The sequence below is a fragment of the Oryctolagus cuniculus genome, chromosome 2 (assembly GCF_964237555.1).
Source record: "Oryctolagus cuniculus chromosome 2, mOryCun1.1, whole genome shotgun sequence".
Taxonomy (NCBI): Eukaryota; Metazoa; Chordata; class Mammalia; order Lagomorpha; family Leporidae; genus Oryctolagus; species Oryctolagus cuniculus.
In genome coordinates, this window is record NC_091433.1 from 159,176,373 (window position 1) to 159,202,639 (window position 26,267).

General features: G+C 41.0%; 1 protein-coding gene across 7 annotated transcripts in view; it reads left to right on the forward strand.

The window, feature by feature from the left end:
* The window catches only part of THADA (THADA armadillo repeat containing), a 375,449-nt gene that overhangs the window by 49,351 nt on the left and 299,831 nt on the right, over positions 1-26,267 (forward strand). For all 7 annotated transcript variants that reach the window (XR_011386667.1, XM_051842959.2, XM_070069193.1 and 4 more), the window contains exons 18-22: positions 714-849; positions 1,115-1,251; positions 5,310-5,468; positions 8,425-8,582; positions 16,854-16,963. Coding sequence is in view for 6 of the 7 variants with exons in the window: in XM_051842959.2 (XP_051698919.2) it covers positions 714-849; positions 1,115-1,251; positions 5,310-5,468; positions 8,425-8,582; positions 16,854-16,963 (700 nt within the window). In the remaining variant the exon portion in view is untranslated. The remainder of the gene's footprint in view (positions 1-713; positions 850-1,114; positions 1,252-5,309; positions 5,469-8,424; positions 8,583-16,853; positions 16,964-26,267) is intronic.

A 26,267-nucleotide genomic window follows, 5' to 3' on the forward strand; every position in this document is an offset into this window, starting at 1 on the left:
AAAAATGCAAACAGTCCACACACAGGTCTATCATCTGATGAATGGATAAATAAAATGTGGTATATCCCTACAATGGACTTTTATTCAGCTGTAAGAAAGAATGAACTATTGACCCATGCTGTAGCATAGAAGAACTTAGACATTAAGTGAAGTGAGAGAAGCCAGTCACAAAGACCATGTATATTGTGTGATCCCATTTCTACTCTATGTCCAGAACAGGTAAATCCATACAGGCTGGAAACAGATTAGTGATTACTCAGGCTTGGAGGAGGGTAGAGGGTAGAGTAGAGGGGAGTCACTGCTAACGGGTAATTGTTTTAAAATGGACTGTGGTAATGGTTGCACATGAGTGTGATTATTCTAAAGACCATTGACTTGTGGTATGTGAGATATTTATCTCACTAAAACTGTTGTTAAACAAAAAAACACATCCTCTGTCCAAATAGCACATGCCACAAGGGCCTAGAGGAAGAGTAGGAGGAGTGATTCAGAACTGTAATGGTTCCAGACAGTGAGGGAAAGAAGACACTCAGTTCTACCTTAATTAGAAATGGTCCATGGGCGGGATAACCCTGGAAGATCTCTTTTTGCTTCAGAAAGTCCTGTATAAAGTTTAGTTGACTTGGGGGTTTTCCTAGGAACTGTTTTTGTGTTCTCAAAATTATAAGTGTTTTAAAACTGGATTACTCGTGTTTTTTGTTTGCTTTTTCCAGTTATTAAATGCTTGATGGAAAATCTTGAGGAAGAAGTATCCAGGGCTGAAAACTCTCTGCTTCAGGCAGCCGCAGCGTTTCCAATGTATGGGCGAGTTCACTGCATAACGGGAGCTTTGCGGAAGTTACCGCTAAAGTAAGCGTCTCCACAGCTGTGTCCTGTCTTAGACATGCATGCATTTCTGGTTTTTTGCCTCTTACTGGAATGTGCCCTGGGATAGGAGTCTGTTGCCCTACAGACAGTTGGAAAGTAGATTTGAAAGCCTTCATGTGTGTACATATTTTTATGTCTCAGATATTTCATGTATTGCACAACTTTGAAACGAGTTCTTTCAACTCCTTGTATCTGTTAATTTCCATGTTTTGCTTTGAGTCTTAATTGCTCTCCGATCCCATTGCAGCAGCCTGCATCTGGTGAGCGAGTGGAGACCTGTGGTGGAGACGCTCATCTCTCTATCCTACAGGCTGTCTGCGGTGGTGTCCCCGGTCATTCAGAGCTCCTCCCCTGAAGGCCTTGTCCCCATGGACACTGATTCAGGTCAGCAAACAAAGAAGGCCACAGTACTGTGGTCTGATTCTTAGGTTTTCCTCTCCCTCTTTTTTTTTTTTCCTAGTTATTTCTTTGGAGAAATGCAAAGGCTAAATTGAGGGGTAAAAAAGAAATTATTATTTTTCCATAGTATTTCTATCTTTTTAGTAATAATTTTAATTATTGCAAAATAGCTACAAATACCCAACCCTCAGCACCAGGTGATGGGCAAGGAACTTCCTCCCCTAGGGTCAGTTGGGTTTGATAAGGCATTTTGTGGGAACACAGCCTGCTGGGAAGTTGCTGGGCCTGGGAGACAGGCAGTGTAAATTATGAGGTGAGCAACTAGTGGGAGTCCGGAGCAGGTGAAGACCATTCAGCAGACAAAGACCATTTCATTAAGAAAAGAAATGAGAGGAAACATTCAGCATGTCCCAGATGGAAGTCAGGGACTTTTGTCTTTTTTTCCTCCTCCCAGCTTTGGTGAGTGATCCCGCCAGAGATCGGTCTATGCAAGTCTAAGGCCTCGTGCTGTGTGACATCTCTCCCTTCCTCATATCCAGCCTGTCTCCACAGTCTCTCAGTGTTGCCTTAAGTAGCTCTGAAATTTTTTATTTTCATTCTATGTCTCCATCTTCTCACCTTTTCCCGGCATTTATCCTCTCTTGCTTGGACTCCTCAGGGGCCTCCTGACTCCTTTTCCTGCATCTACTCTCATGCTGTTTTCTTCTTGTTATGATCCAAAGTAGTTTTTTCTAATTCATGATGTTAAACATAATCCTTATGGAACCTTTCTGCCTCCCCCCACTCTACTGCCCCTTCCCCCATTTTGAATACTTTGGTGACCTCCCTGCAGATCCTGTAAGCTCTTCTGCTCTTCCAAGGAGCTTTCTGCCACACGATTGTAATGTGACAGGGCTCTCATCTGTGTTCTCTCTGCTTATTGCACAGTGCCTGGTAGAAGTGGATCCGTGTTAAAAGTTGGTGATGAACACATGGGTGAAGGAACACATCCTTGACAGGACAGGAGCTGAGCTCAGTGCAGGACGCCCTGGGTGGTGTGTGCCTGCACTAAGAGGCCAGAGGGACTGGCGGTGCTCCTTTGAACACACAGAGAGCAATGACTTTACATTTGGTATTGAAGTAGAGTTTGTAAATGCATTTTAGAGTGCAAACGGGAGACTTTTATTAGAACATATGGAGTATTTCATAGACACAGGCTGTTCCATACCTTGAAATACTGGGGGCTGATAGTTAAGGTAATCTTGAGTTGTATGTTTTCCACAGGAAATGTTAGGTTTTATTCTTTACTAAAAACAAATTGGAAGATTGCTGATAATTCATGATACTAAGAAGCAGAGTTGTTTATGTTGGTTGATGTTAGTCTTAGTACGAAATTTTGATCTTTTAGTTTTCTGACTTTAACAGTGGAAGGGAATAAGGAACATGTGATCTTAGAATTGATATGTGGCTCAGGCAAGTAGCAGTATATGCCCGATGAGAAATCATGACTATTTCTATAATGGGTAGAGCCTGTAGAATAGTGTGCTAAAATTTGGTTTGTTATTGAGGAGTTTTAAAATATTCCTTGGCATCAGACCAGGGCCACAGGCTTTTCCTTAATCCTGCCTTTTCTTTTAGATCTTTTCATTTTTCTTGCTCTTTCCCATGTTATCTGCCCTGTATTCTGAATTCCTTGGAAAAAAAAAATCCCCTGAGAACCATAAAATGGATGGATAGGTTCTCAGAATTTTATTCCATCCTCTCCTCTTTTTTTTATCTTGGCTTTGTTGGTTTGTTTTTGGACTAAATGTTACTTTTCATGGCTGTTGAGGTGACAAAATTTCAGGGAGGCAACAAATAAACTAAAGATTTTAGTTGAATGAAATTGATAGCAGTTTGAGTTATTCCTGTGGTGTCTAAAATATTAGTAGAAATAATAGATGTATAACAAATATCTGTTCTTTCACTTGTTAACTGATGTCAGATGAGTACCTGTTGTTATTTTGTTTGAAAAAGGGGGCCTGGCATTATCTGCCTATAGTTGAAGTGACAGAATTTGAAGATATTAAATTAGGTTATAGAATAAATTTTTATTTTGATCAAAATCTTTACTTTGAAAATAAGATTCTCTCCAAAGAATTTCATCTGACTGAGTGATGATCCATCTTCAAAGTCTGCTAACATCAGACGGAAATCTGGAAAGGATTTGACAAAATGTTCAAGTCAAATGCAGAACATAGCCAGCAGGAAGAGGCAGTGTGAGGAACCAGAGAGCTCTACATGGTGTCCTGACCATTCTGCTGCAGGTGCAAATGAGTTAGAGCTCATCAAAGATGATACTTGGCTGAATCCATTATGGTACTACTTGGTTCCTGATACTAATGATGAGTAGGGCAAGGAGAATAAGATGATGATGATGAAGGAGGAGGAGGACTGGGAGACATTGAAGACGGAGTGAGCATGAAGGTGAAGAAGATGATAGAGGGGAAGGAGGGGAAGATGAAGGAGAACACACTGATGTAGTTCAACTTTTTATTTTTATTTTTTCCAGTCTCTGAGAGAAAGTTGCCATCTTATTTTTATTTTTTTTGCTCTTGTGCTTAGTCTCCCTGTTTTTGAAATCTCTTCTCTACACCATGGTTCTTATTGTGGGGAAAATACCTTAAGTAGAATACAGTGGGAAAAGGATCTACCCTTTTCTTTTCCAAATTCGTTTGTATCCCTTCTTACCTTGGCAAATGCCTTACAAAATCAACCCTCCCTGTGCTCTGTGGAAAAAAAAGAAAACCTGACCCTGCTTCCTTCACTCTGCTGGATGCTGGATAGTATTAGGCCCCTGTGTAGTAGAGCACAGAATTCTAGCTGTTACCTCCTTTCTCTGTATATTGGATCAGAGAATCGCACTGTCTCCATGTGACTACAGACACTTGGCATTTACCAACTTGCATCTGCTTGCTTTTTCTTGTTTAAAAAAAAAAAAAAAAAGGTCAGCAGGGGGTGGATTTGAGGTGTTTGGATGGGTTAAGTGAGCGTTTTGACAGCTTGGCTGCTTCTTAAGCATGTTTAATTGTGATGGTTAATGGACATCCTTGCAATTTAAGCTGAAACTTTTTAAAATAAAATTCTCTCCTAATGATGACTTGAGCCCTGCCACTCCATGGGAAAATCAGAATTTGTAAGATCTTATTTGGAACTGATGTTCTCTATTGTAACTTTATTCCTGTTTATTTTTAAATTTTGTTTCACTGGAAAAGAAAGATGATGCTCAGTTGTTGTTTTTTTTTTTTTTTTTACAGAGTTAGACAGTGAGAGGGAGAGACAGAGAGAAAGGTCTTCCTTCTGTTGGTTTACCCCCCAAATGGCCGCTGTGGCCGGTGCTGCGCCGATCCGAAGCCAGGAGCCAGGTGCTTTTTCCTGGTCTCCTTGTGGATGCAGGGCCTCAAGCATTTGGGCCATCTTCCACTGCTTTCCCTGACGTAAACAGAGAGCTGGCTTGTTCATATGGGTGAAGCTCCAGTGCCGTAGGCAGAGGCTTAACCTACTATGCCACAGTGCTGACCCCCATCCATTCATTCTTTAATCTATATTACTGAACCTCTGCTGTGAGCTATTTTTGTTCTAGTGCTGCATCTTAGCAGTGAGCAAAGTTGTGTACTACTGGAAGTTACAGTTCCTCATCCAGTGAGTGAAGTTCAATGAACTAGAACTGTAAATCATACTGAGGAAGCAGTGTATTAAATTGTACATTTCAAAGACACATCTTTTTGTTTTTCTGGGCTGTTAAGTTTGCTTTTGTTGTTGACTTTTTAAAATCTCTTTTTGCCTTTCTGTCTTTAAACCTTGATGCTGTAGATAGAGAAATAACCTCTGAAAGTTTATTGTACTTCTTTCACAAGAGTAAGCACCATATAAATAATTTTCATGTTATTCACCCTGTGAATCCCTTCAAACAGTGCTGATTGTCAAGTCTTAAAAATTACAGCATTTTTGAGGGCAAGTACACCTAAGGGTATTTCATGTGCTATGGAGCCGGGGTTTCATGTGCTCTCGTCTCTCTCCCAAAGAATCAGCAAGCCGCTTACAGATGATTTTGAATGAGATTCAGCCACGAGATACTAATGATTACTTCAACCAAGCCAAAATACTGAACGAATGTGATAACTTTAACTTGGAGGACTTGACTGTCAGTGTGTTGACTCTTGATACTTCTGCAGAAGTCAAAGGTAACAGTAACATGGGTTTTAACCAGAGTTTAAGTAACAGATAAAACTAAGAGCTGGGACCTTAATCCAAGTCTCCATTGTGGGTGGGAGAAACCTAACTGCTTGAGCTATCACTAGTGCCTCTTAGGGTCTGTATTAGCAGGTATCTGGGATCAGGATCCAGAGCTGGAATCAAACCTAGACTCTCCAATTTGAGCAATTTAACCAGCATGCTAACTGGTTGATTAAATGCATGCCCCAATAAAGGGTTTTAAAACTTGGTTTTGGTAATTATTTGATCTTAGGAATGAATTTGTCAGGTTCCTCCCTCACCCCCATTTTATCTGAAAAGCAGAAGAGAGAGGCAGAGATCTTCAAACTGCTGGTTCACTCCCCAAATGCCCTAACAGACAGAGTTGGATCCATCCAAAACCAGGAGCCTGGGAATCAGTCTCCAATGTGGGTCACAGGGACCTAACTATTTGAACCATCATGTGCTGCCTCCCAGGGTGCACATTAGCTGCAAGCTGGATGTGAAGCAGAGTAGTTGGGACTCAAACCAGACACTTGATATGGGTGTGGGTGTTCCAAGCAGTAACTTAGCTGATGCACCAAACACCTGCCCCTCTTTGGCTTTTACCAGAAAAAGAAGTTGTTTTAACAAAAGCCTTTTGCTGGTTCAAGTCCTGGCTGCTCACTTCTGATCCACCTCTCTGCTAAGGCCTGGGAAAGCAATGGAAGATGGCCCAAGTCCTTGGGCCCCTGCACTTGCGTGGGAGACCCAGAAGAAGCTTCTGGCTTCTGGCTTTGGATCAGTGCAGCTCCGGCCGTTGCAGCCATCTGGGGAGTGAACCAGCAGATGGAAGATCTCTCTCTCTCTGCCTCTCCTTTTCTTTCTGTGTAACTCTGACTTTCAAATAAATAAATAAATCTTTAAAAAAACAAAACAGAACAAAAGGCTTTGAGTGCTAAAACCCACTATTACAAGTCAGATGATGTAAGAGGAATGATGTATGCTGAACCTGGGTTGGGCAGCAGTCTCTCCTAGTGGTGTGGTTCATTGTCTGCTGTGTGAGTTCTTAAAGTCAGGAGGCCTTTTAAAGGAACCACACCTTATTACTCAGCAAAATGTGACCTGCCTGGTTGTACCATGCTTCTAGATTTTGCATTCTTACAGCTTGTTTTGGCATTATTTTTGAGTTTCTGCAGTGCTGTAAAAAGTCAGCAGTCATTTAAGGTAATTTATTACATGTTCTACATTCTCCACTAGATGGGGATATTGCTTTATAAAAAGTTCTTGTGATTTTTTAATTATACAAAGTAGCATAGATATATGCTTAATGTAATAGCTTCAAAAAACACAGAGATAAATATACAGTTCTTTTTCATTTCCTCCCCAATCCCATTTCTTTTCTCTCTTTTTTGAGATTGATTTATTTATTTGAAAGAGTTAGAGAGAGAGATACAGGATTACACTATAAATGTCATTTGTTAACTTGCCTTTTTAACTTAGTTTGAAAAAATTTAGCAGTTTGTCTTTTTTTTTTTTTTTAACAGTCAGATTTAGACAGTGTGAGAGAGAGAGACAGAGAAAGAGGTCTTCCATCTGCTGGTTCACTCCCCAGGTGGCCAGAACGGCTAGAGCTGAGCAGATCTGAAGCCAGGAGCTAGGAGCTTCCTCAGGGTCTCCCATGCGGGTGCAGGGTCCCAGGCACTTGGGCCATCTTCCACTGCTTTCCCAGGCCATGGCAGAGAGCTGGATCAGAAGAGGAGCAGCTGGGACCAGAACTGGTGCCCATATGGGATGCCGGCGCTTCAGGCCAAGGCTTTAACCACAGTGCCGCTCCCTCTCCCCCTTTTTAAACATGAATACTAAAATACTCTTAATACTAGAATAAGAGAGTACATAGGGGTAATTATAGTTTATTGACAAGGGGTTTTAATTTTGTTTTGAAAGAAAATTATTGTTTTCTTTGATCTTAAAATTTCTATCCTGAGAGTGGTTGTTTAGTTCATAGTTAAGGCACCTACCTCTCACACTTGGGGAACCTGAGTTTGACAAGCAGCTCTAGTTTTTGACTCCAGCATTCTGCTGATGAAACCATGGGAGCAGAGATGATGGCTCAAGTAAATGGATTCCTGCTTCCCATGTGGGAAACCTGGATTAAGTTCCTGGCCTGTGGATTCAACCCTTGCTATTGCAGACATTTGGAGAATGATCTAGCACACGGGTACTCTCTCCCTCTTTGCCTTTCAATTAAATGAATAAAACCAAAAACGAAGTGTTAAGAAAGGAGTCATTAAAAAAAAGTTCTGCACCTTTACTGCTATAGTAGTTATCCTCAGCAAAATAAATTAGAAAAATTTTTATTATAGTCATCCATGTAATACTTTGTGAGTGATAGAAAGGCAAAGAGAGTTTATTTTATTAATTTCCAAAAATTACAGAGAGGCAGAGGCAGATAGCAGGGTCTTCCATTTGCTGGCTTACTCCCCAGATGGTGGCAATGGCTGGAGCCACCCTGATCTGAAGCCAGGAGCTTCCTCTGGGTCTTCCACACAGGTGTGGGAGCCCAAGGACTTGGGCCACCTTCCACTGCCTTCGCAAGCCACAGCAGAGAGCCGGATTGGAAGTGGAGCAGCCAGGACTCAAACAGGCGCCCATATGGGATGCTGGCACTGCAGACTACACCACAGTGCCAACCCCTAGATAAAGGTTTTAAAACAATATTGTATTTTATTTTTAAATTTATTTTTAAATAATTAAAAAGATAGTGTGATTCCTCCTCTTAGCCTGTACTCATCAATTGTTGCCTTATTTCTCCTGAATAAATTTAACATGTGACAATCTGTTTGTTCAAGCAGGTTATTCTTGGGGAAATTATGAATAAGCTTGTTCTAAGAAAACTGGGGTGAGTAATCAAGAGTGTCTAGTGTTGCAATAGGTTATTATTATTATTATTATTATTATTTTAAGGTAAAGAAGTAAAAACATGTGATGTAACTGCTCAGATGGTCCTGGTATGTTGTTGGAGAAGTATGAAGGAAGTTGCTTTACTTTTAGGCACTCTGTGCCAATTTCTGCCCATACAGTCTGCGCCAGAATCTTCTGATGGATTATTAACAGTGGAGCAGGTAAGGTAGATGTTTGCTCAGCTACACAAAATTTCTGGTCAAAGCATGAATCATAACCTTTTATTTATAATGCATCTTTATAAATAAAGAGTTTGAATTTTTCTTGAATAGAATCTTGCAGAGATCTTAGATTTCTAGATTATAGATGTTACAGATACCAGTTGAAGAAAGTTCATGATAATTTATTATACTAGACTTTGTAATACATTTTAAAACTATGGTATTTTAAGAAACATTTTTATTTAAGTAACTGTAGATTTTACCTTAAACTGCAGTACTATCATTTAAATTTTTATTTCTCCATTTAACATATATTTTAACTTAAATTTTAGCTGAAATTTTCTATGTAGTAAAACTCCACAAATCACTTACATTTTGCAAAGGAGTAACAAGTAACATACTGGTTGATTATGGATCTCATGTTTCCCACTATATTGATGATAAAGTTGTAGTCACTTTGGTGTTTTTGGCTGACTTTTATTTTAAGACCACAAAGTTGGTTCACCATCTGGGACTGTTCAACTGACTTGAGTGCAGTGTTTACAAGAAATTAGCTTACCACAAGCATTTCATTTGGAAATATTTTAGATTTATTAGATTTCTGTTTTTAATTGATTCCCTCTTCCTTTCCATATGGTTTCAACAAATCCATTTCCCACAGTTTTCCAGCAAAAGATATGTAACATGTACTTTCGTTTTTAACCTTTTTCAAATAAAGATAATTTTTTCCCTAGGGTGTTAGAACATTCAAGAACAAAACAAATATTGTAGTATGCTAATACTGATTACTTCTATAATAACCACATGACTGGTTGCATGGAAATAATGCTAATATTTTTATTCTCACACTCTGTGGCTCATGTGCTTCCATCTGGTTAGCAGCTGGGCTTGTGATGTTGCAAGAGCCTGAGATGGAGAAAGGCACAGGCAGCAGTGCACTGTGGGCATCATTGTGTTCTTTTCCAAATCTGATAGGCATTAGTGGCCAGAGCGTTGCTCAGAGTCATTGCTGGTGACTGGCCGGAGTGCTGGTGCCAGCATCTTTGCCAAGGAGTCCAGCCGTGATCAGTGATTGCTTACTGATGGTCGCCATCTTGCTACGAAGTAAACATGTGCTCGTGCCCCTGGACTTCTCACCTTCTCTCCCCAAGGACAAATTAAAATCTCTTGATTTTTGGGTTTGCTGGGTAGTGTTTAAAAACAAATTAAGGGAAACATGTTTTACTTTTACTGTAACCGAGAAAGACTTGAGAGCTTTATCTGAAAATCATTTTGCTTTGACATCTTTTACGTAGTCCCCAAATCTTATGAATTTATGTGGAGTAGCTGTGTTAAAATTAGAAATCAGTGTCAGATCAAAGGTGCATTTGTAAAAATACAAAAAACTAAACAGTAACAAAAAACTTATAAACCATAGGATGCTTCTGGTGACTGCTTGAGTATGAAGTAGAGTCTTGATCGTTTTTCTTTAAAACATCTTTCCCACTGTGATGGAATTGTCAGTGTTCTACGGCACCGTTGTATGGCAGCTTCACATACGTAGGTGAATAAAGAAATGAATGACTGAATGAAGAATCAAAGTATATGATTGCCGTGTTCTGACACTGAAACTCTGCTCTCTGTGGAAAACTTTGTTCCTGATCTTGCCGACTTTAACTAAAGGAATGCCTTGGTTTTGGAGGATGTAGTCAATGAATATCCAAAGTCAGCAAGAAATTAGTGTTATTTACAGTTTCAAAAGGGTGTCTACTTTTAAACATAAGATTTTATGCCACAAAATTCCTTTAAATTAAAAATACTCCCATGTATTTATTTCCTTTTTTTTAAGAATTAAAAATATAAGTGATTGAGAAGAATGTAATTTACATTGAGCTGGCTGAGCCACACATAAGGTACACTGCTTCCTTCCGAGGGCACAGTCACCCTGGCAGCTCTGGTTACCGTCTGCTGTGCCCAATGGCAAAACCAACAGTGTGGGAGTCAACATCTTCAGTGACTGTGACTGCCACAGACCTGGAGAGGCAGGGAAGTGGCTTCCCGACAGAATTCTGTTCTAGTTATGGGACAAAATGTGGACCTTGATTTCTTGTTATTTGGGGACCAACTAATACCTGATCTGCTTTCCTCTTAGTGGGTGAAGGAAGCTGTTTCTCACAGCCTGAAAAACTGGTATTCAGCCTGATGTTCCCTTTCATTCACCCTTTGTTCTTGAAGAAGCAATACCATTCCAGTGTAACAGAAGATTGTAATAGAAGGAAAGGAAGGTTTCTTTAGTACCCCAGTTCCTTTAAGACCTTCCTGGCTTTATGGCCTTTGTTAACTGGATGGCCACTAGGTCCGGTGTACTTGAATAGAATACCAGCAGGCCGACCAAGTGAGACTATAATTTGAGGATTTCTGTTGGCTGTGTGAAGAGGACTGGTGCTGGTTTATGATTCTGAGTTTTCAGTGCTGTCCTCACAAACTGTTAGAGCAGGAAGGGTTGCAAGATTACCCAGCTGCCTTGGACAAGAGGCAGGCGAGGCTTCTGGATGTTACCTGGTTTGCTTGAGATGACAAGGCTGGTTTGTGGCAGCTCTGGGACAGGAATCCAGTCCAGCTTCCCAGCCTGTGTTCTGACATGGCACACTGCTGCATTTGTTCTGAGCTACCCACTTCATTTTTCTTTAAATTGAATTTTCCCTGTGTTTTCAATGCCCAGGCAAATTTTTGCAAGCAGCAAGACAGGAGGACAACTTACTGTTGAACTTTCTAGCAAAGGTTCAGTTTCCCTGAGCACTGCTTGTCAAGCAGCATGCTCTCACTGGCTTCTCCAGGAGGAAAATGTGTTCATTCAGAGGCATGTCTGATTTTCCGCCTGCACTGTAATCACATAACGAAAGGTTCTTTCATAATGTCCCTGTGTCCCTGTGCAAGAGGCAGAGATAAAACCAGCTTTGAGAGGTGGAAGTCCAGACCCTTGAGAGTGAGCGGTGCATACTCCCTTATCTCACAACTTCCCGACTACTTGGTGTGTGTCTCACTTTCACCCTTGATGTTTTGCTGATGTAGAGCTTTTGCTTCATAACGTTTTTTTGGCCTCTTTTCCATGGAGTATTTGATACCTCATGTGTAGTGATGTTTTTAAACCAACTTCCTGTACCTAGAGTATCAACTTATATTTGTATTTTCTCCTTAAATATACCAAAGAAGAAGATCTTTCCATACCTGATTTCCCCCTCTTACTATTTATTGCCATGAAAATCCCATGAATAAAAATAGACTCTTTCTTCAGCTCTTTCTTTGGATTCTGTTGCCATTTGTGTGATGCTCAGTGCTGAGTTGGTACATTCCCTCAGTGTGTTTTGTTACTGTTTTAGATTTACTGTCCTGGACTACAAATGGAATGTACATTTATTAACATTCATAAGTCTTTTTTTTTATAATGCCTTTTTTTTTTTTTTTTTTTGACAGAGTAGACAGTGAGAGAGACAGACAGACAGAAAGGTCTTCCTTTTGCCGTTGGTTCACCCTCCAGTGGCCGCCACGGCCTGCGCGCTGCAGCCGGCGCACCTCGCTGATCCGAAGGCAGGAGCCAGGTGCTTCTCCTGGTCTCCCATGCAAGTGCAGTGCCCAAGCACTTGGGCCATCCTCCACTGCACTCCCTGGCCATAGCAGAGAGCTGGCCTGGAAGAGGGGCAACCGGGACAGAATCCGGCGCCCTGACCGGGACTAGAACCTGGTGTGCCGGCACCGCAAGGTGGAGGATTAGCCTATTGAGCCATGGCGCCAGCCCATTCATAAGTCTTAAGAATTGCCTTTTATATATTTCTTTTGTCAAACTTTAGTTTTTAGAAATTATGAATAAGTACATTGGCTTGTACTGACTGGATGTTACCATTGTTAAGCTTTGAAATGAAGTTGAGTATGAAACCTCATCATTTAGTTAGCTCTTTATTGACTGTCTTACTGCAAGGGTATTGTGGGAACATAAAGAAGTATAACATTTGGTTCTCTGGCCTCAAAGTACTTAGAAATGGAATAGGAGATACAAGAGACAGAAATACATTTTTAGGAAACACTAGACTAAAAAGCAGCAGTTAAAATGTCTCATGGTTAAGAATTTGTTAGAAAGCTAAGAATAAACATTCTGGTATGATGATGTCTGCAAACCCGGAAACTGACCTTTATTTTTATTATGCAGGAGAACAATGTTTGGACTTTGAAAAAAATCCGAAGTGTTAATAAGAAATAACTAGTAGAGAGCACACAGTTTAAAACATTGATGATCTTAGTAGAGTATGAACTTTTGTAAAATGTCCCATTTAACCTAAGTAGAAATAGAAACTCCTGACTGTTGACATGCTCAAGATTTTAAGACGTGACTGTCTCTTAGAGTCAGATTTTAAATTAAGGCTTAAGGATTAAATCTTACTACTGTATAATAAAAACAAAAATGGACATTTTTTTGGTTGCTACTCCATTCCAAGTACTCTGCTAAATACTTGTATGCACAATCGCACTCACTTCTCATAGTAATCCTGTGAAGTAGGTTCTAGTTTGATCTCCCTTTCCCAGGTAAGGGAACTATGCTGCTCCGTTAGTTTGCATTAATAAGGTAATGGAGTCAGTTCTGGTACTCAGTACTGTCAGCTACAGAGCCCAAGAACTTAACTGCACATGCTCTTTGTAGGAACGTCATACGTATATGTATGGATTTAAAACCCTTTGGGCTTATCTAGTTTACAGTGAATGTAATTAGCCTTGATTTTTCTACTCTTTAAAAGGCAAATTGAGAAATGTATTTCCATTTGTCCTTTGTGAGTGTTTTGCTCTAACTGAGCATTTGCCTCCCCTAATTAGTCTGTTGGTGAGTTATAGATGCCTGGAGATATAGCACGGAGCTGTCCTCCCCTGTGGAAATTTGCACCTTGTAAATCCATAAAGTATGTTAATTTGCCTATAGGAGTAGGTTTTATGAAAAGTTAGAGGCAAAATACATTGAATTTAAAAAAAAGACAGTTACTTGAATTTAGCTTTAAGAACAGAAATCAGTGATTGCTTTTTGGTATTTTACTTTAATTCTCTTTCAAACATCCTGAGATGTGTATTACTTATTTTTAAAATATTTTATAAAAGCATCGTCCAAAAAGAAAGCTTTTATGAACTTTATAAATAGGAACCCAATGGCATTTAAAGAAAGGACAGTGAATTGGAGTTTTCAGAGGAGTTTTGCATTTTTCAAATTAAATTTAAAAATTCTGTTTCTTTTTCTGACTCTAGTAATTTTGTAGCTGGTTTGAGTCAGCTGATTATCCACTGGCATGTTGTTAGCAGTGCCCTTCTCCTGCCTAGCTGCTCATAGTCCACACTGCCTAGCTGACTCTTCCCACTCTCTGTTAATGGTTCAGCCCTGTCTTGCAGCCCTGTCTTGCACTGTTCTCTAACATGAAACCTCTAGGTCATTCAACCAGGTTTACTATCCCTAGCTTGTGTGTGCTATATTCATTCAGATAAATAGACCCAGAGAAGTGTCTGGTAGGCAGCAAGTACTTAATGCTTATTCGTTCATACTAGCCTGTGAGTGTCTCTTATATTAATTACCCTCTTCCAATTTTGGTCTACCCAGGTACATTATCTTGTTCAACTTTGGGACATGAAACCTTTTCTAACTATTCAAATGCAGAAGGGTTTTTCATTTCTGGGAACTGTTAGGTTTCCACCTTGCCTACAGATTTTTTCTCCCAGTCTGAACTCCAAAGCCTGCGGAGGACAGACATCTTGTTTTCACCTCCTCCGTCCAGGCCAGCACGGAGCTGCTGAGCCTTTGGCAGGGTGCTAAAAATGCTGCTGACCAACAGGAATTCCGGACGTGCTTCAAAGGGGACGATTCATAGAATCCTGGGTATTACCTTTGTGCATTTGTTGAGTGATGGAAGTGCAAAATGAGAAAGAACTGTATCTCACTTTTGTCCTAAGAGTGTTATTCTGATTTCTGTGCCAGAATTACCCATGGTTGAAATTTATCCTTGATAAGAACACCCAATGGTCATACTTCTGAATTCTTTGATTTTATTATAGGTTCTTAGCTTAGGCTCCATTAAGGGGAGTTAGGATAAAGGGAGCAATGAAAATCTTACTGTTGCTAAAGGAGTAGATTATGAACCATTGTTAAGTCCACAGAGAAGCACGTTGCCATTAATATTTATGTCTTAACATTTTGGGAACAAATTATTAACTAAGGAAGTTAAGCCCTATATCTATCACTTCCTGTTTTTATTTTCTCATGCCTGAAACACATTCCTAGAAAGCTTGGCGGGGGGGGGGGGGGGGGACACTGCCATTGTGGCTTAGTGAGTAAAGCTGCTGCCTGCAGCACTGGCATTCCATATGGGTGCTGGTGCATTCTCCACTTCCAGTGCAGCTTTCTGCTATTGGCCTGGGAAAAGCAGCCTAGGATGGCCCAAGTACTTGGGCCCTGCCACTGCATGGGAGACCTGGATGAAGGTCCTGACTCCTGGATTTGGTCTTACCCAGCCCCCAGCTGTTGTGGCCATCTGGGTAATAAACCAGTGGATGGAAGGTCTTTCTCTGTCTGTATTTCTCCCTCTCTCTGTAACTTAACATTAAATAAATTATTTAAATTAAATAAATCTTAAAAATTGTTCATGGAAAAATTGAATTAAAAGATTAGTTTATTTAAAAAAAGAGCTTGTATTTCTCTAATAATAAAAAATAATGTCACAATGAGTAAGTTTAACCAGTGTTTTTTTTTTTAATCCCCATTTTGTAGGATTAATGAGCTTTAGGTCTGTTTTTAGGTTGAATTCAGATTTGTTTTTTAAGCTTTTATTTATTTACGTGAGAGGTAGAGTTACAGAGAGGAGAGACAGAGAGAAAGGTCCTCCATCCTCTGCTTCTATCTCCAAATGGCCATAATGGCCAGAGCTGGGCTGATCTGAAGCCTGGAGCCAGGAGCTTTTTCTAGGTCTCCCACGTGGTCGCAGGGGCTCAAGGACTTGTCTTTACTATATAGCGATCTGTAGGGAAGACTTAGATCAAGAGATAGCTGATTATATCTTTGGGTCCGAGTGTTATACAAAACCTGAATTTTCTAAAGCCTGTAGTCACCAAATTTAATAGTTTGAAAGCCCAATTTACCTAAACAATTTAACAGTTAATTCAATGTAGTTAATTTATTTTTCAATATTGGGTGGAGAAAGACAACATGCAGCTAAACAATTGGGTAGAATTCAGGCAAATTGCATAGTTTTGACTCAGTAAGCCTGTTCATTTTTTCAAGAGGCCTTTTCTACAAAATCTTGCATTGCCATTAATATTTGTATATCTCTAAAAGGTAATTATGAGGTATCATTTTTTTTAGAAGATTTATTTATTTATTTTCAAGTCAGAGAAAGATGGAGAGACACAGAGATCTTCCATCCATTGGTCATCCCAGATGACCACCAGGAGCCAGGAGCTTCTTTCAGGTCTCCTTTGTGGGTGGCAGGGGCCCAAACACTTGGGCCATCCTTTGCTGCTTTTCCCAGGCCATTAACAGTGAGCTGGATCGTCAGTGGAGCAGCTGGGACACAAACCAGCACCTGCAAGGGATACCAGCATCACAGGGCACGGCTGTACCCACTACGCCACAGTGCTGGCCCCGTAGGTGTTACTGTTTAATAGGTATGAAATTTCAGTTTGGGAAGATGAAGAAGTTCTGCAGATGGATGATAGTGATGGTTGCACAACAGTATGAATATATTTAGTGTTACTGAACTGGACACTTAAAAATGGTTAAAATGGTAAACTTTATATTATGTATATTTTACCACAATAAAAAAGGAAAATACTTGAAAGGCGAAATAAAAGATAAAAATATTTCATCTAGATCTGTGTGCGTGAGCATTGGCACTCTGTGTGATTTGCTGTTTCTGTTGAATAGTAGGAGCTAACGAGGATTCAGTGAGGTTTGGGAAGCTGGCATAGGGAGGCAGTTCTAGTTTGGTAGTTAAAGATGGCTGATTCTAGAGCCAGGCTGCCTGGGCCCATGTCCTGGCTCTACTGCTTCATCCCAGAAAGGCCTTCGTTTCCCCATTGTGAAATAGTGATAATGACAGTACAGATTTCATGAAATTATTTCATGAAGATTAAATGAGATATTGTAAAATTACTTAAAATGTTACCTGTCAAAGAGTAAGTGGGTATCTCGACCTGAGCTCCAACTGATATTATGGATTTAATACATTTATGTAAGCATAAATTGAATATTTTGTTTGAATTTTTTTTAAGGTAAAAGAAATAGGAGGTTACTTTAAACAGCACCTTTTACAGTCCAGGCACAGAGGAGCATTTGAACTGGCTTATACCGGTTTTGTGAAACTCACTGAAATACTAAACAGGTAAAACAAATATCCTTTTGTGTACGTTTTTAAAAGAACTAAATGTACAAACCATGTGCTTGGAGTAGAATTTAGTTGTGTCTTTTGATGTTTAACAGAATAAAGACATGGTTGGCTAAAGAAACTCTTGGGAGAAATTGTTTTCTTAGGGTTCATTGTGTGATTTACTGCAGATGATTGAGTGAAATGTCCAAACTGAGTCGCTGTCTCATTGAAAGGTGATTTGAAGCAAATGCAAAGATTTTGCTAAAAATAGCTTTGGAATTACTTTTTCTTTTCATTGAATGAAATGAATGTTTTGTCTATTTGAAAATTACTTGGCACTTGGCATAAAACAAACCCTGCAGGTTTTTGGATTTGCATGTGTTACACACAGAAACACGTAAGGATTTTGTCTCTTTCTTTGTAATTTTATCTTACATAAAATTTTTAAAGAATAGTAAGTAGGCCAAAGACTATAAAAGATTTTCCCCCCTTACTGGGAAAATGCTTAGGTAGATTTCATGTTTAACCAAATGTATTTTTTTAATTTATAGGTGCTGATAATTTCATTCATTCGTATAATAGATTTCCTCCAAAGAGCTTGTGAGGAAACCTTAAATTACTTAATGACTAAGTGTTCATGGCAAGTGTTCTCTAAATAAAAGGTAGTATTTTCCAGGAAAACATTTCCATTGCCTGGAAACTTTTTGAAATGAAGCGGAGTTCTGCCAGCCTTCTAGCCTCAGCAAACATTTTATTTTGGGCTGTTAAGACATCTACTCCTTGAATGTTTTTGAAACTTTTTTTTACACTCCTGGTAAAAACATGTATAAAACATTTTGGCAGTTATAGGCTGTACATAATGTCTTTGGATGATACTTAAACAAATGTCCTTGATGTCAAACTGCTGATCTTCAAACCATTTTGTGAGTTTTTCAACTTTATGTTTCTAGTATAGACATGACTTATGAGTATTTTTTTCTTACAATGCAACACCCCCCACTCCCTAGCAAATATATATTCAATACTAGCTGTGTGCTTAGTTCTGTGCTTGGTTTGGAGGATATAATGCTTCTTTATAAGACATGGTTCCTGTTATTAAAGAGCTTACGGTTAGTTTGGGAAATAAACAGGGTTGAAATTCAAAATATTTAGCAAAAACCATATCATGGGCACTGACTGGGCAGAACAGACACTGGCTGTGAGTACCCAGCATCACCGTGTATATATGGATGTGTGTTGGCTGAATACCAGCTCAGGAAGTAAGACTAACACCAAATTATGGGTGAAGTTTACAAATCCTGTAGGAACAACAGAGAGAGCAACAGGGATAGGCTATTAGGTCTCACAGAAGAGGTAGAATGTGTGCTAGTGCATAAGTAAGTAGATAGGAAGGAAAAAAAGGAAGCTCTGTGACCAAACGTTCAGAAGCCAGAATCAACTTAGGCGAGTAAATAAGCTAGCCTTCCTAGTGTTGGTGGTTGTGGTGGGGTTGGTAGGAAATAGCATATACCTGGATAGAGTGAGGCCAAATTATGGTGTGTCTTGAAAGTCAGTTTGCTGTAATAGGAACAGAGAGAGACATCAGCAGTTTTTATCTGAAATATATCATAAGCATCGTAGGATAAAGAAATTAGCAGTGATCTGTGACTTAAGCTCTTGGTCCTATTTCTGTTCATTTATTGGCAATGTGGTGCAGTTTTACAAAGTTTAACCTCCTTAGTCTGAACTTGTTCATTTCTAAAGTAAGGAAGAAAATATTTAGTCTAATGACATCTCCCAAGCTTTTGTTGTATGGGTCAAATAAAATAGATATTTTGAAAACTCTTTTGCGTTGTAGAATTTCCTGAAAACACAGACCATTATGAGATTGATGTTGGTTGTAGGGTGGATGTGTAATAGAAGTTTCTCCATTGGAAGTGTTAGTTTAAATAGATTGTAACGATAGATTACAGTGAGTAGAACCTGAGTTCATTTAAAACAATCTAGATCTGATGTCTTCCTCCCTGGTGGTGGCTAAGGGAATAGGGACAAACGTGATATTTCAGTTAACATTCAGCTTGCTGTGGTAACAATTCCATATATGACATATAGAATTATTTCAAGGGGAAGCTGTGGGCACAGCATATTACATTGCTTAATTTTCTTTTTCTAGAATTACAGAGAAGGGTTTAGTCTAGCAGTTAAGATACCCACATCCTATATTGGAGTGCCTGGGTTTGATTGACAGCTGTGGCTCCTGGCTCCAGCTTCCCACTAATGCACGTTACTAATACTGAGAGGTAGCAGTCAGTGATGGCTCAAATGATTGGGTTCCTGCCATCCTTGTAAGATATCCAGATTAGGTTCCTGGCTTCTGGCACTGGCCCTGCCGTTTTCCCTGCTCCAGACATTGTGAACATTTTGGGGGGTGAATCAGGTGAGTTCTCTCTCTATGTCATCTATATGCCTCACTCTCTCAGCCTCTCTTCTACACACACACACACACACACACACACACTGTCTCTCTCTCTCTCTTTCTCACACACACACATACACACACACACACACACAGAATTAGGGCAGGGCTCAGCCATGTGATTCTTCTTAGGTTAATTACTGAGTTTGGTTGGTAGCATTTAGTTGGCAGACTAACTGGTCAGAATGAATCCAAGATAGCTTTGCCTGCCTTTGTGCCCCTTGGTGGAGATAGTTAGAAAACTTGGCCTAGGCCGGTGCCGTGGCTCACTAGGCTAATCCTCCGCCTGAGGCGCCGGCAACCCGGGTTCTAGTCCCAGTCAGGGCACTAGTTCTGTCCTGGTTGCTCCTCTTCCTGTCCAGCTCTCTGCTGTGGCCCAGGAGTGCAGTGGAGGATGACCCAAGTGCTTGGGCCCTGCACCCCATGAGAGACCAGGAAAAGCACCTGGCTCCTGGCTTCGGATCAGCGCAGTGCACCTGCTGCAGTGGGCTGGCCGCAGCGGCCATTGGAGGGTAAACCAGCGGAAAAGGAAGACCTTTCTCTCTGTTTCTCTCTCTCACTGTCTAGCTCTGCCTGTCCAGAGGAAAAAAGAAAACTTTGCCTGGTTGGGACTACATGTGGTCTTGAGGTAGTTGAGCATCTTATATGCAGTAGGCTTCCTGCAGAGAGAATGTACCAGGAGAACCAGGCAAAAACCATGGGATCTCATGCATTGCTTCTGTCACATTCTTTTGGTTATATGTGAGTCTTTAGGCCAGCTTGGGTTCAATCTGCCTACCAATGACAAAGTGGCAAAGATCATATTGTAGAAGTATATGTGGGAGGCCAGCACCGCGGCTCACTAGACTAATCCTCCGCCTTGCGGCACCGGCACACCAGGTTCTAGTCCCGGTCAGGGTGCCGGATTCTGTCTCGGTTGCCCCTCTTCCAGGCCAGCTCTCTGCTGTGGCCAGGGAGTGCAGTGGAGGATGGCCCAAGTGCTTGGGCCCTGCACCCCATGGGAGACCAGGATAAGTACCTGGCTCCTGCCATCGGATCAGCGCGGTGCGCCAGCCGTGGCAGCCAATGGAGGGTGAACCAATGGCAAAGGAAGACCTTTCTCTCTGTCTCTCTCTCTCTCACTGTCCACTCTGACTGTCAAAAAAAAAAAAAAAAAAAAGTGTATGTGGGTGGGAGACATTGTGGTGGTCATCTTTGAAAAATGCAGTCTCGGGGCTGGCATTGTGGCATAGCGTGTAAAGCCACTGCCTGCAATGCCATCATCTCACATAGGTGCTGGATTGAATCCCAGCTGCTCCAGTTCTGGCCCAGCTCCCTGATAATGTGCCTTGGAAAGCTGAAGAAGATGGCCCAAGTGTTTGGACCCCTGTACCCATGTGGGAGACCCAGAAGAAGCTCCTTGCTCCTGGCTATGGACTGACTCAGTTCCAGCCATTGTGGCCATTTGGGGAGTGAACCAGTGGATGAAAGAGCTCTCTCTGACTCTCCCTCTTTCTCTCTGTTACTCTGCCTTTCAAAATAAATAAATAAGTCTTAAAAAAAAAATGCAGTCTGCCATGTGAACCAGTGAATGTGAGCGATAGCAGTCAGCAGGGAGTCCACAAAGGAAGACTAGAATCAATGCTAACAAAGCCAAAGAAACTGCAACAGGGGATTGGTTTGATAAAGATGAGTAAGTTTGCTTTGCATCTGGTAAGTGTGGGATAATGAGGGCATGTCCTGGTGGAAATATTTAAGTTAACAGTTGGAGATAGGGGATTAGTTTGGGTGCTATAACAGAAACAGAGATGTAGATTTGTGAATTTTCTCCATAAACATCATACTTAGGAGTGCAGTCTTTTGGGAAGAGCAGAAAATGAGAAAAGAACAAAGGATGAAGGACAGAGGTTTGTGTCCAACTGTGGTTGAATGATCTAGGTGAAGGCATTTCAGAGAAGTGGAATAGGGAGACTAGTGCCTGCTCTCTCAGCCACTCCTAATCTGATTTAAAGATCTCCTCACGACTGTCAGGATTGGCTTTTAACCAACCTGTCTTGCATTCTCTGCTTCACACCAAGTGGTTCTCAGTCCCTTGGAGATATTTCAAATCTGCTGGACAGAATGTTTTGCAGGGAACATCTTTACAGTGTGTGTGGCTCTTTTGTTTGGTTTTTATTTTTAAAAGAAAATTTGTTTCTTTTGGATTCTTTCTGAAAGCTTTTTGTAAGCTCTTAAGTTATGAGAAAAGTTGTTTAGGCATACAACATTTAAAAAGTTTGCAAAAAGAGATGTGGGCGCTCATGAAGATCTACAGAAATGGAGGCCAACTGCTGGCCACCTCTTGAACCTCAGCTGTGCTAAGGAAGGAAGCACTTAAGGAGATTAATGGATAAATAACTGAAGAGTTAAACATGAGCCACATTGTTTGAATTGGTTTTTAATGGGATTATTCAAAATGTCTTCAAATGTAAACTGACTTCACTATTATAAACAAGCATCTCAGAATAAATGGGAATGGGAGACACTATTCTTTTTTCTGGGAATCTTTTGGAAAAGCCATCCTTGCATACACATAACACATACACAAATAATATGTTGAGTTAATTTTCTGTAATCTGATTTTATTATGTAGTGTTTTCTTTTTAGTATTTGATAAAATATTCATGCTTTCTCTTTTTAAAATTTATTTTTATATATTTGGAAGACAAAGAGAGAGTAAGATCTTCCATCTGCTGGTTTCCTCCCCAAGTGTCTACAGCAGGCAGGGGTGGGCTAGGCTGAAGCTGGAAGCCAGGAGCTCAATCCCGGGCTCCCAGGAGGATAGCAGAAACTCAGTCACTTGAACTATGACTGCTGCCTCCCAGGGTGGGCATTAGCAGGAAGGTGGAATCAGAAGCCCTAGGCAAGTATTAAGTCCAGCCCTCTGATGTGGGATGCGAGTGTTAACTGCTGGCCAAACTCCTCGTATTTTTTTTTTTTTTTTAGCTTTATTTATTTATTTGAAGGGCAGAGTTACAGAGGGGTAGAGGGGAAAGAGGGAGGAGAGAGAGAGATCTTCATCTGCTGGTTTATTCCCCAAATGACTACAGTGGCAGGTGCTGGGCCAGGCCTAATCCAGCAGCCTGGAACTCCATCTGGGTCTCCTGTCTGGGCAGGTACTGGAGTGCCTGGGCCATCTTCTGCTGCTTTTCCCAGGTGCTTTAGCAGGGAACTGAATTGGAGGTGGAGCAACTGAGACTCCAGCCTGTGCTCATATGGGATTCTAGCATTACAGATGGCGACTTAACCCTCTGCAGCACGACAGTGGCCTCCTTATTTTTTTTCTCCTTCCCCCTTCCCCTCTCCTTCCTCCCCCTCCCCCTCCCCCTCCCCTTCCCCCTTCCCCTTTCTCCCTCTCCTGCTCCCCTTTTCTCCTCCCCCCTCCCTCCATGTCTCCCCCCTCCCTCTTCCCTCCCCCTCCCTCCTTCCCTCCCCTCCTCCCTCCCTCCCTCCTTCCTTCCCTCCTTCCTTCCTTCCTTCCTTCTGAGGAGTAATGAGATACAGAGAAAGGGAGTGAAAGGACAGAGAGCTCCTATTGCTGGTTCTCTCCCCAAATGCCCACAATGGCGGGGGCCTGGGGCAGGCTGAAGTTGAAAGCTAGCAGCTCAATCTCCATTTCTCATGCAGGGAACCAACTGCTAAAGCCTGCTGCCTCCCACAGTCTGCTTCACCAAGAAGCTGGAATCAGAAGTCTGCGCTGGAACTTGAACCCGGGGCTGATATGTGACATGGTTGTCCTAATCAGCCACTTAACTGCTAGGCCAAACACCCACATCCTCTTTTTATTTTAAGTGTACTCCTACACAATTAGATACTACCTTCTTTCTGGAACTCTGAACATTCATTTTTACAGCACTTATAATAATATTTTGTCATGTAGACACAATGACAGAGAAACCTTATTCTCAGGGAATAACTTCTAGCTCAGCTTTTTCTGTACAGCTAGTAATAGATCTGATAATAGAGTTTTTGTTGTTGTTGTTGTTGTTGTTGTTTTTACAGGCAGAGTGGACAGTGAGAGAGAGAGACAGAGAGAAAGGTCTTACTTTTCTGTTGGTCACCCCCAATGGCCGCTGCGGCCAGCGCACTGCACTGATCCGAAGCCAGGAGCCAGGTGCTTTTCCCGGTTTCCCTTGTGGGTGCAGGGCCCAAGACTTGGGCCATCCTCCACTGCCCTCCCGGGCCACTGCAGAGAGCTAGACAGGAAGAGGAGTGACCGGGACTAGAACCCAGTGTGCTGGCGCCTCAGGCGGAAGATTAGCCTATTGAGCCATGGCGCCGGCCAGTAGAGTTTTTAATATTACCTTTTTCTCCTTAATCTCTAGGGATAGTCATAGTTAATAATAAGAGAACCAAGTATCTGGTATATCTTTCCAACCTTCATTTACTTATTTATTTTTAAAGATTTATGTTAATTTATTTGAAAGGCAGAGTTAGAAAGAGAAATAGATATCTTCTGTCCATTGGTTCACTCCACAAGTAGCTGCAATAGCCAGCACTGGGCCAGGCTGAAGCCAGGAGCCTGGAACTCTATCTGGGTCTCCCTCGTGGGTGTCAGGCGCCTGTGTACTTGGGCCATCTTCTGCTTTCCGAGGCACATTAGCAAGTAGCTGGATCATAACTGGAGAAGCTAGGACTTGAACTGGCGCCCATGTGAGATGCCTATGTTGCAGACCATGGCTTAATCTGCTGCACAACTCCAGCCCCCAACCTTCTTTTTACCCCCTCTATTGCACCCTTCTCCCCGTGACTCTCTGATTGGTAATTCATTTTTAGATTTGGTCACTGCTGTTGCCTGTGTTTGCAACTGTGGCTTCAGACTAAGCCCCTGATGTTTTAGCCTGCAGTATTTGATGGTGGCAAGGGAGATTAGCATGGCTTCTGTCGATGTGTAACTTTCTCACTGGATCTCACTTGGCCAAATTATTTCTCAGGCTTAGAGTTTCTCTGTGCTTTAGGGTTATGTTCCTTTTAAAAAAATGTGCATGCTGTAGCCTTCCTACACACATCTGTCAGTGTTTAATATATTGAAATAATAAACATGAACCTTGGAATAATAAACAAAATACTTGACCAAAGAATGAATGGAGTGAAGAATTCAGCTTAAGAAATAATTATAAATTGGAAAAAAAATCTCTTAAGTTTGGAAAAAATAACCATACTGTTTGATGAAAAGATGGTAACATTTCTCAGGTAACAACAGTATACAACTAATCAGAAGTTAACAAAAAATAGCTGTGTTACCATTCATGGATGGATGGATGAAGCCATCGGAAAGTGATTTTGTAGTCGGTGCATTTGATTTATAGGCACAAAATAGTCTAATGACCAATTATTTGGGGAAAAATAGCATTTGTAATTTGATTTTGGTCTGTGGGTTTTATGCTTGTCTTAGAATGCTTATCCTGTAGCAGTGAGATAGCTCTGTGGATAGAAGTTGAACTAATCTATTTATGGAACAATAATTTGCTTCAGAGATCAGCTTAAGACAACACAAAGGCCTGAACACCAGAGATATCCTGGCCCATTTATTTCTGTTACTTTTAGTGGGGGTTTAGGCCATATGGCAGTTAGCCTAAGAAAACAACAACACCACCACCTCTTTCCTGTCCATATTTTCTTTTTATTTTAAGAAAAAAAATTTCTTGACCTCTTCTATATCATGATGGACATGAAAATCAGAAGCCCTCCATCTCTCCTCCTTCCCCAGAGTTCCCTGAGCACTCTGCTCAGTGTACAATGCTGCCTTTTAGTGTGCGATTGGGAAAGTCTGGGGATTTAGGGTATGGGAGGTTGAGGGAAATTGGATACATTTTTGGTAAGCTTACTTTAGAACTGGTAAACTGATCTCATAGGGATATTTTGTTCATTAATAACTTTTAGTGGCACTGAGTTGTTTGTGGTGAACTTTGAACCCCTTGTAAGAAAGTTACCATTTTATGATGTACTCAGAGGCTAAAGACACCGTGTATTTAGTATTTATTTGACATGATAGTCAAACAAAAGAGCTTTCAGACAGGATGTCTGCCCTTTGGGTGGAGAGACATTCGCTCACAAAAGCAGGATTTTGGAATTCCCCGTAGTTGTGGTTGGTGACTGCATACAGTTGGCACAGAGAACCTAGGACAGTTTGCCCAAGACCCTTTCCCTTTTCCTTGCTGACCACTAGATTGTGTGATGAGGAACCAAAACACACAACGAGGGTTTGCTGCATTGTTCTTGGGAACCTTGCATGGTTCCATTTTTACCTCTCAATTCCTTCATTATCATAAACACTAGCAACTCTATAGAGTTTTGAAATCGCTTCCTTATAAAGTAGTCTTTCCTTGCTGGGGAGCAGACAGAAGATTCATTGAATAGTCAGAACTCTACATTAGTGTGTTGTGTTATTACAGGTACCATGACCTCACCAACCTTTCTACACAAGCTTTTCAATCTTGTGCCTACCTCAGGCTTAGCTAATGTGCAGGCACTGGCACCAGCCCTAGTTCATTCACCAAAGATTTCTTAAACATTTCCTGTGTGCCTGATGCAGTGTTAGATGAACTTCTTTGGGCATTGAGAGGATGGCGTGGTAAGCAGTTACTGTCAACCTGGAGACAGTTACTAGGCTCTATATCTGAAACCTGGAATTCCTTGGAACTAAGAGGGACATGTGAGAGCCTGAATGAAGACTCAAGGCTTGCCTTGGGCCATGACAAGATGTTGTGGGGCATATTCTCATCAGGAGTTTGGGTACATATGTATTGTATGGTCATTGTTTTCTCTGTTTATAACAGTAACCCAGGGAATAATATCTCATTGAATTTGCAAATCATTTTAATAATGATTTTAATTTCATTCTTG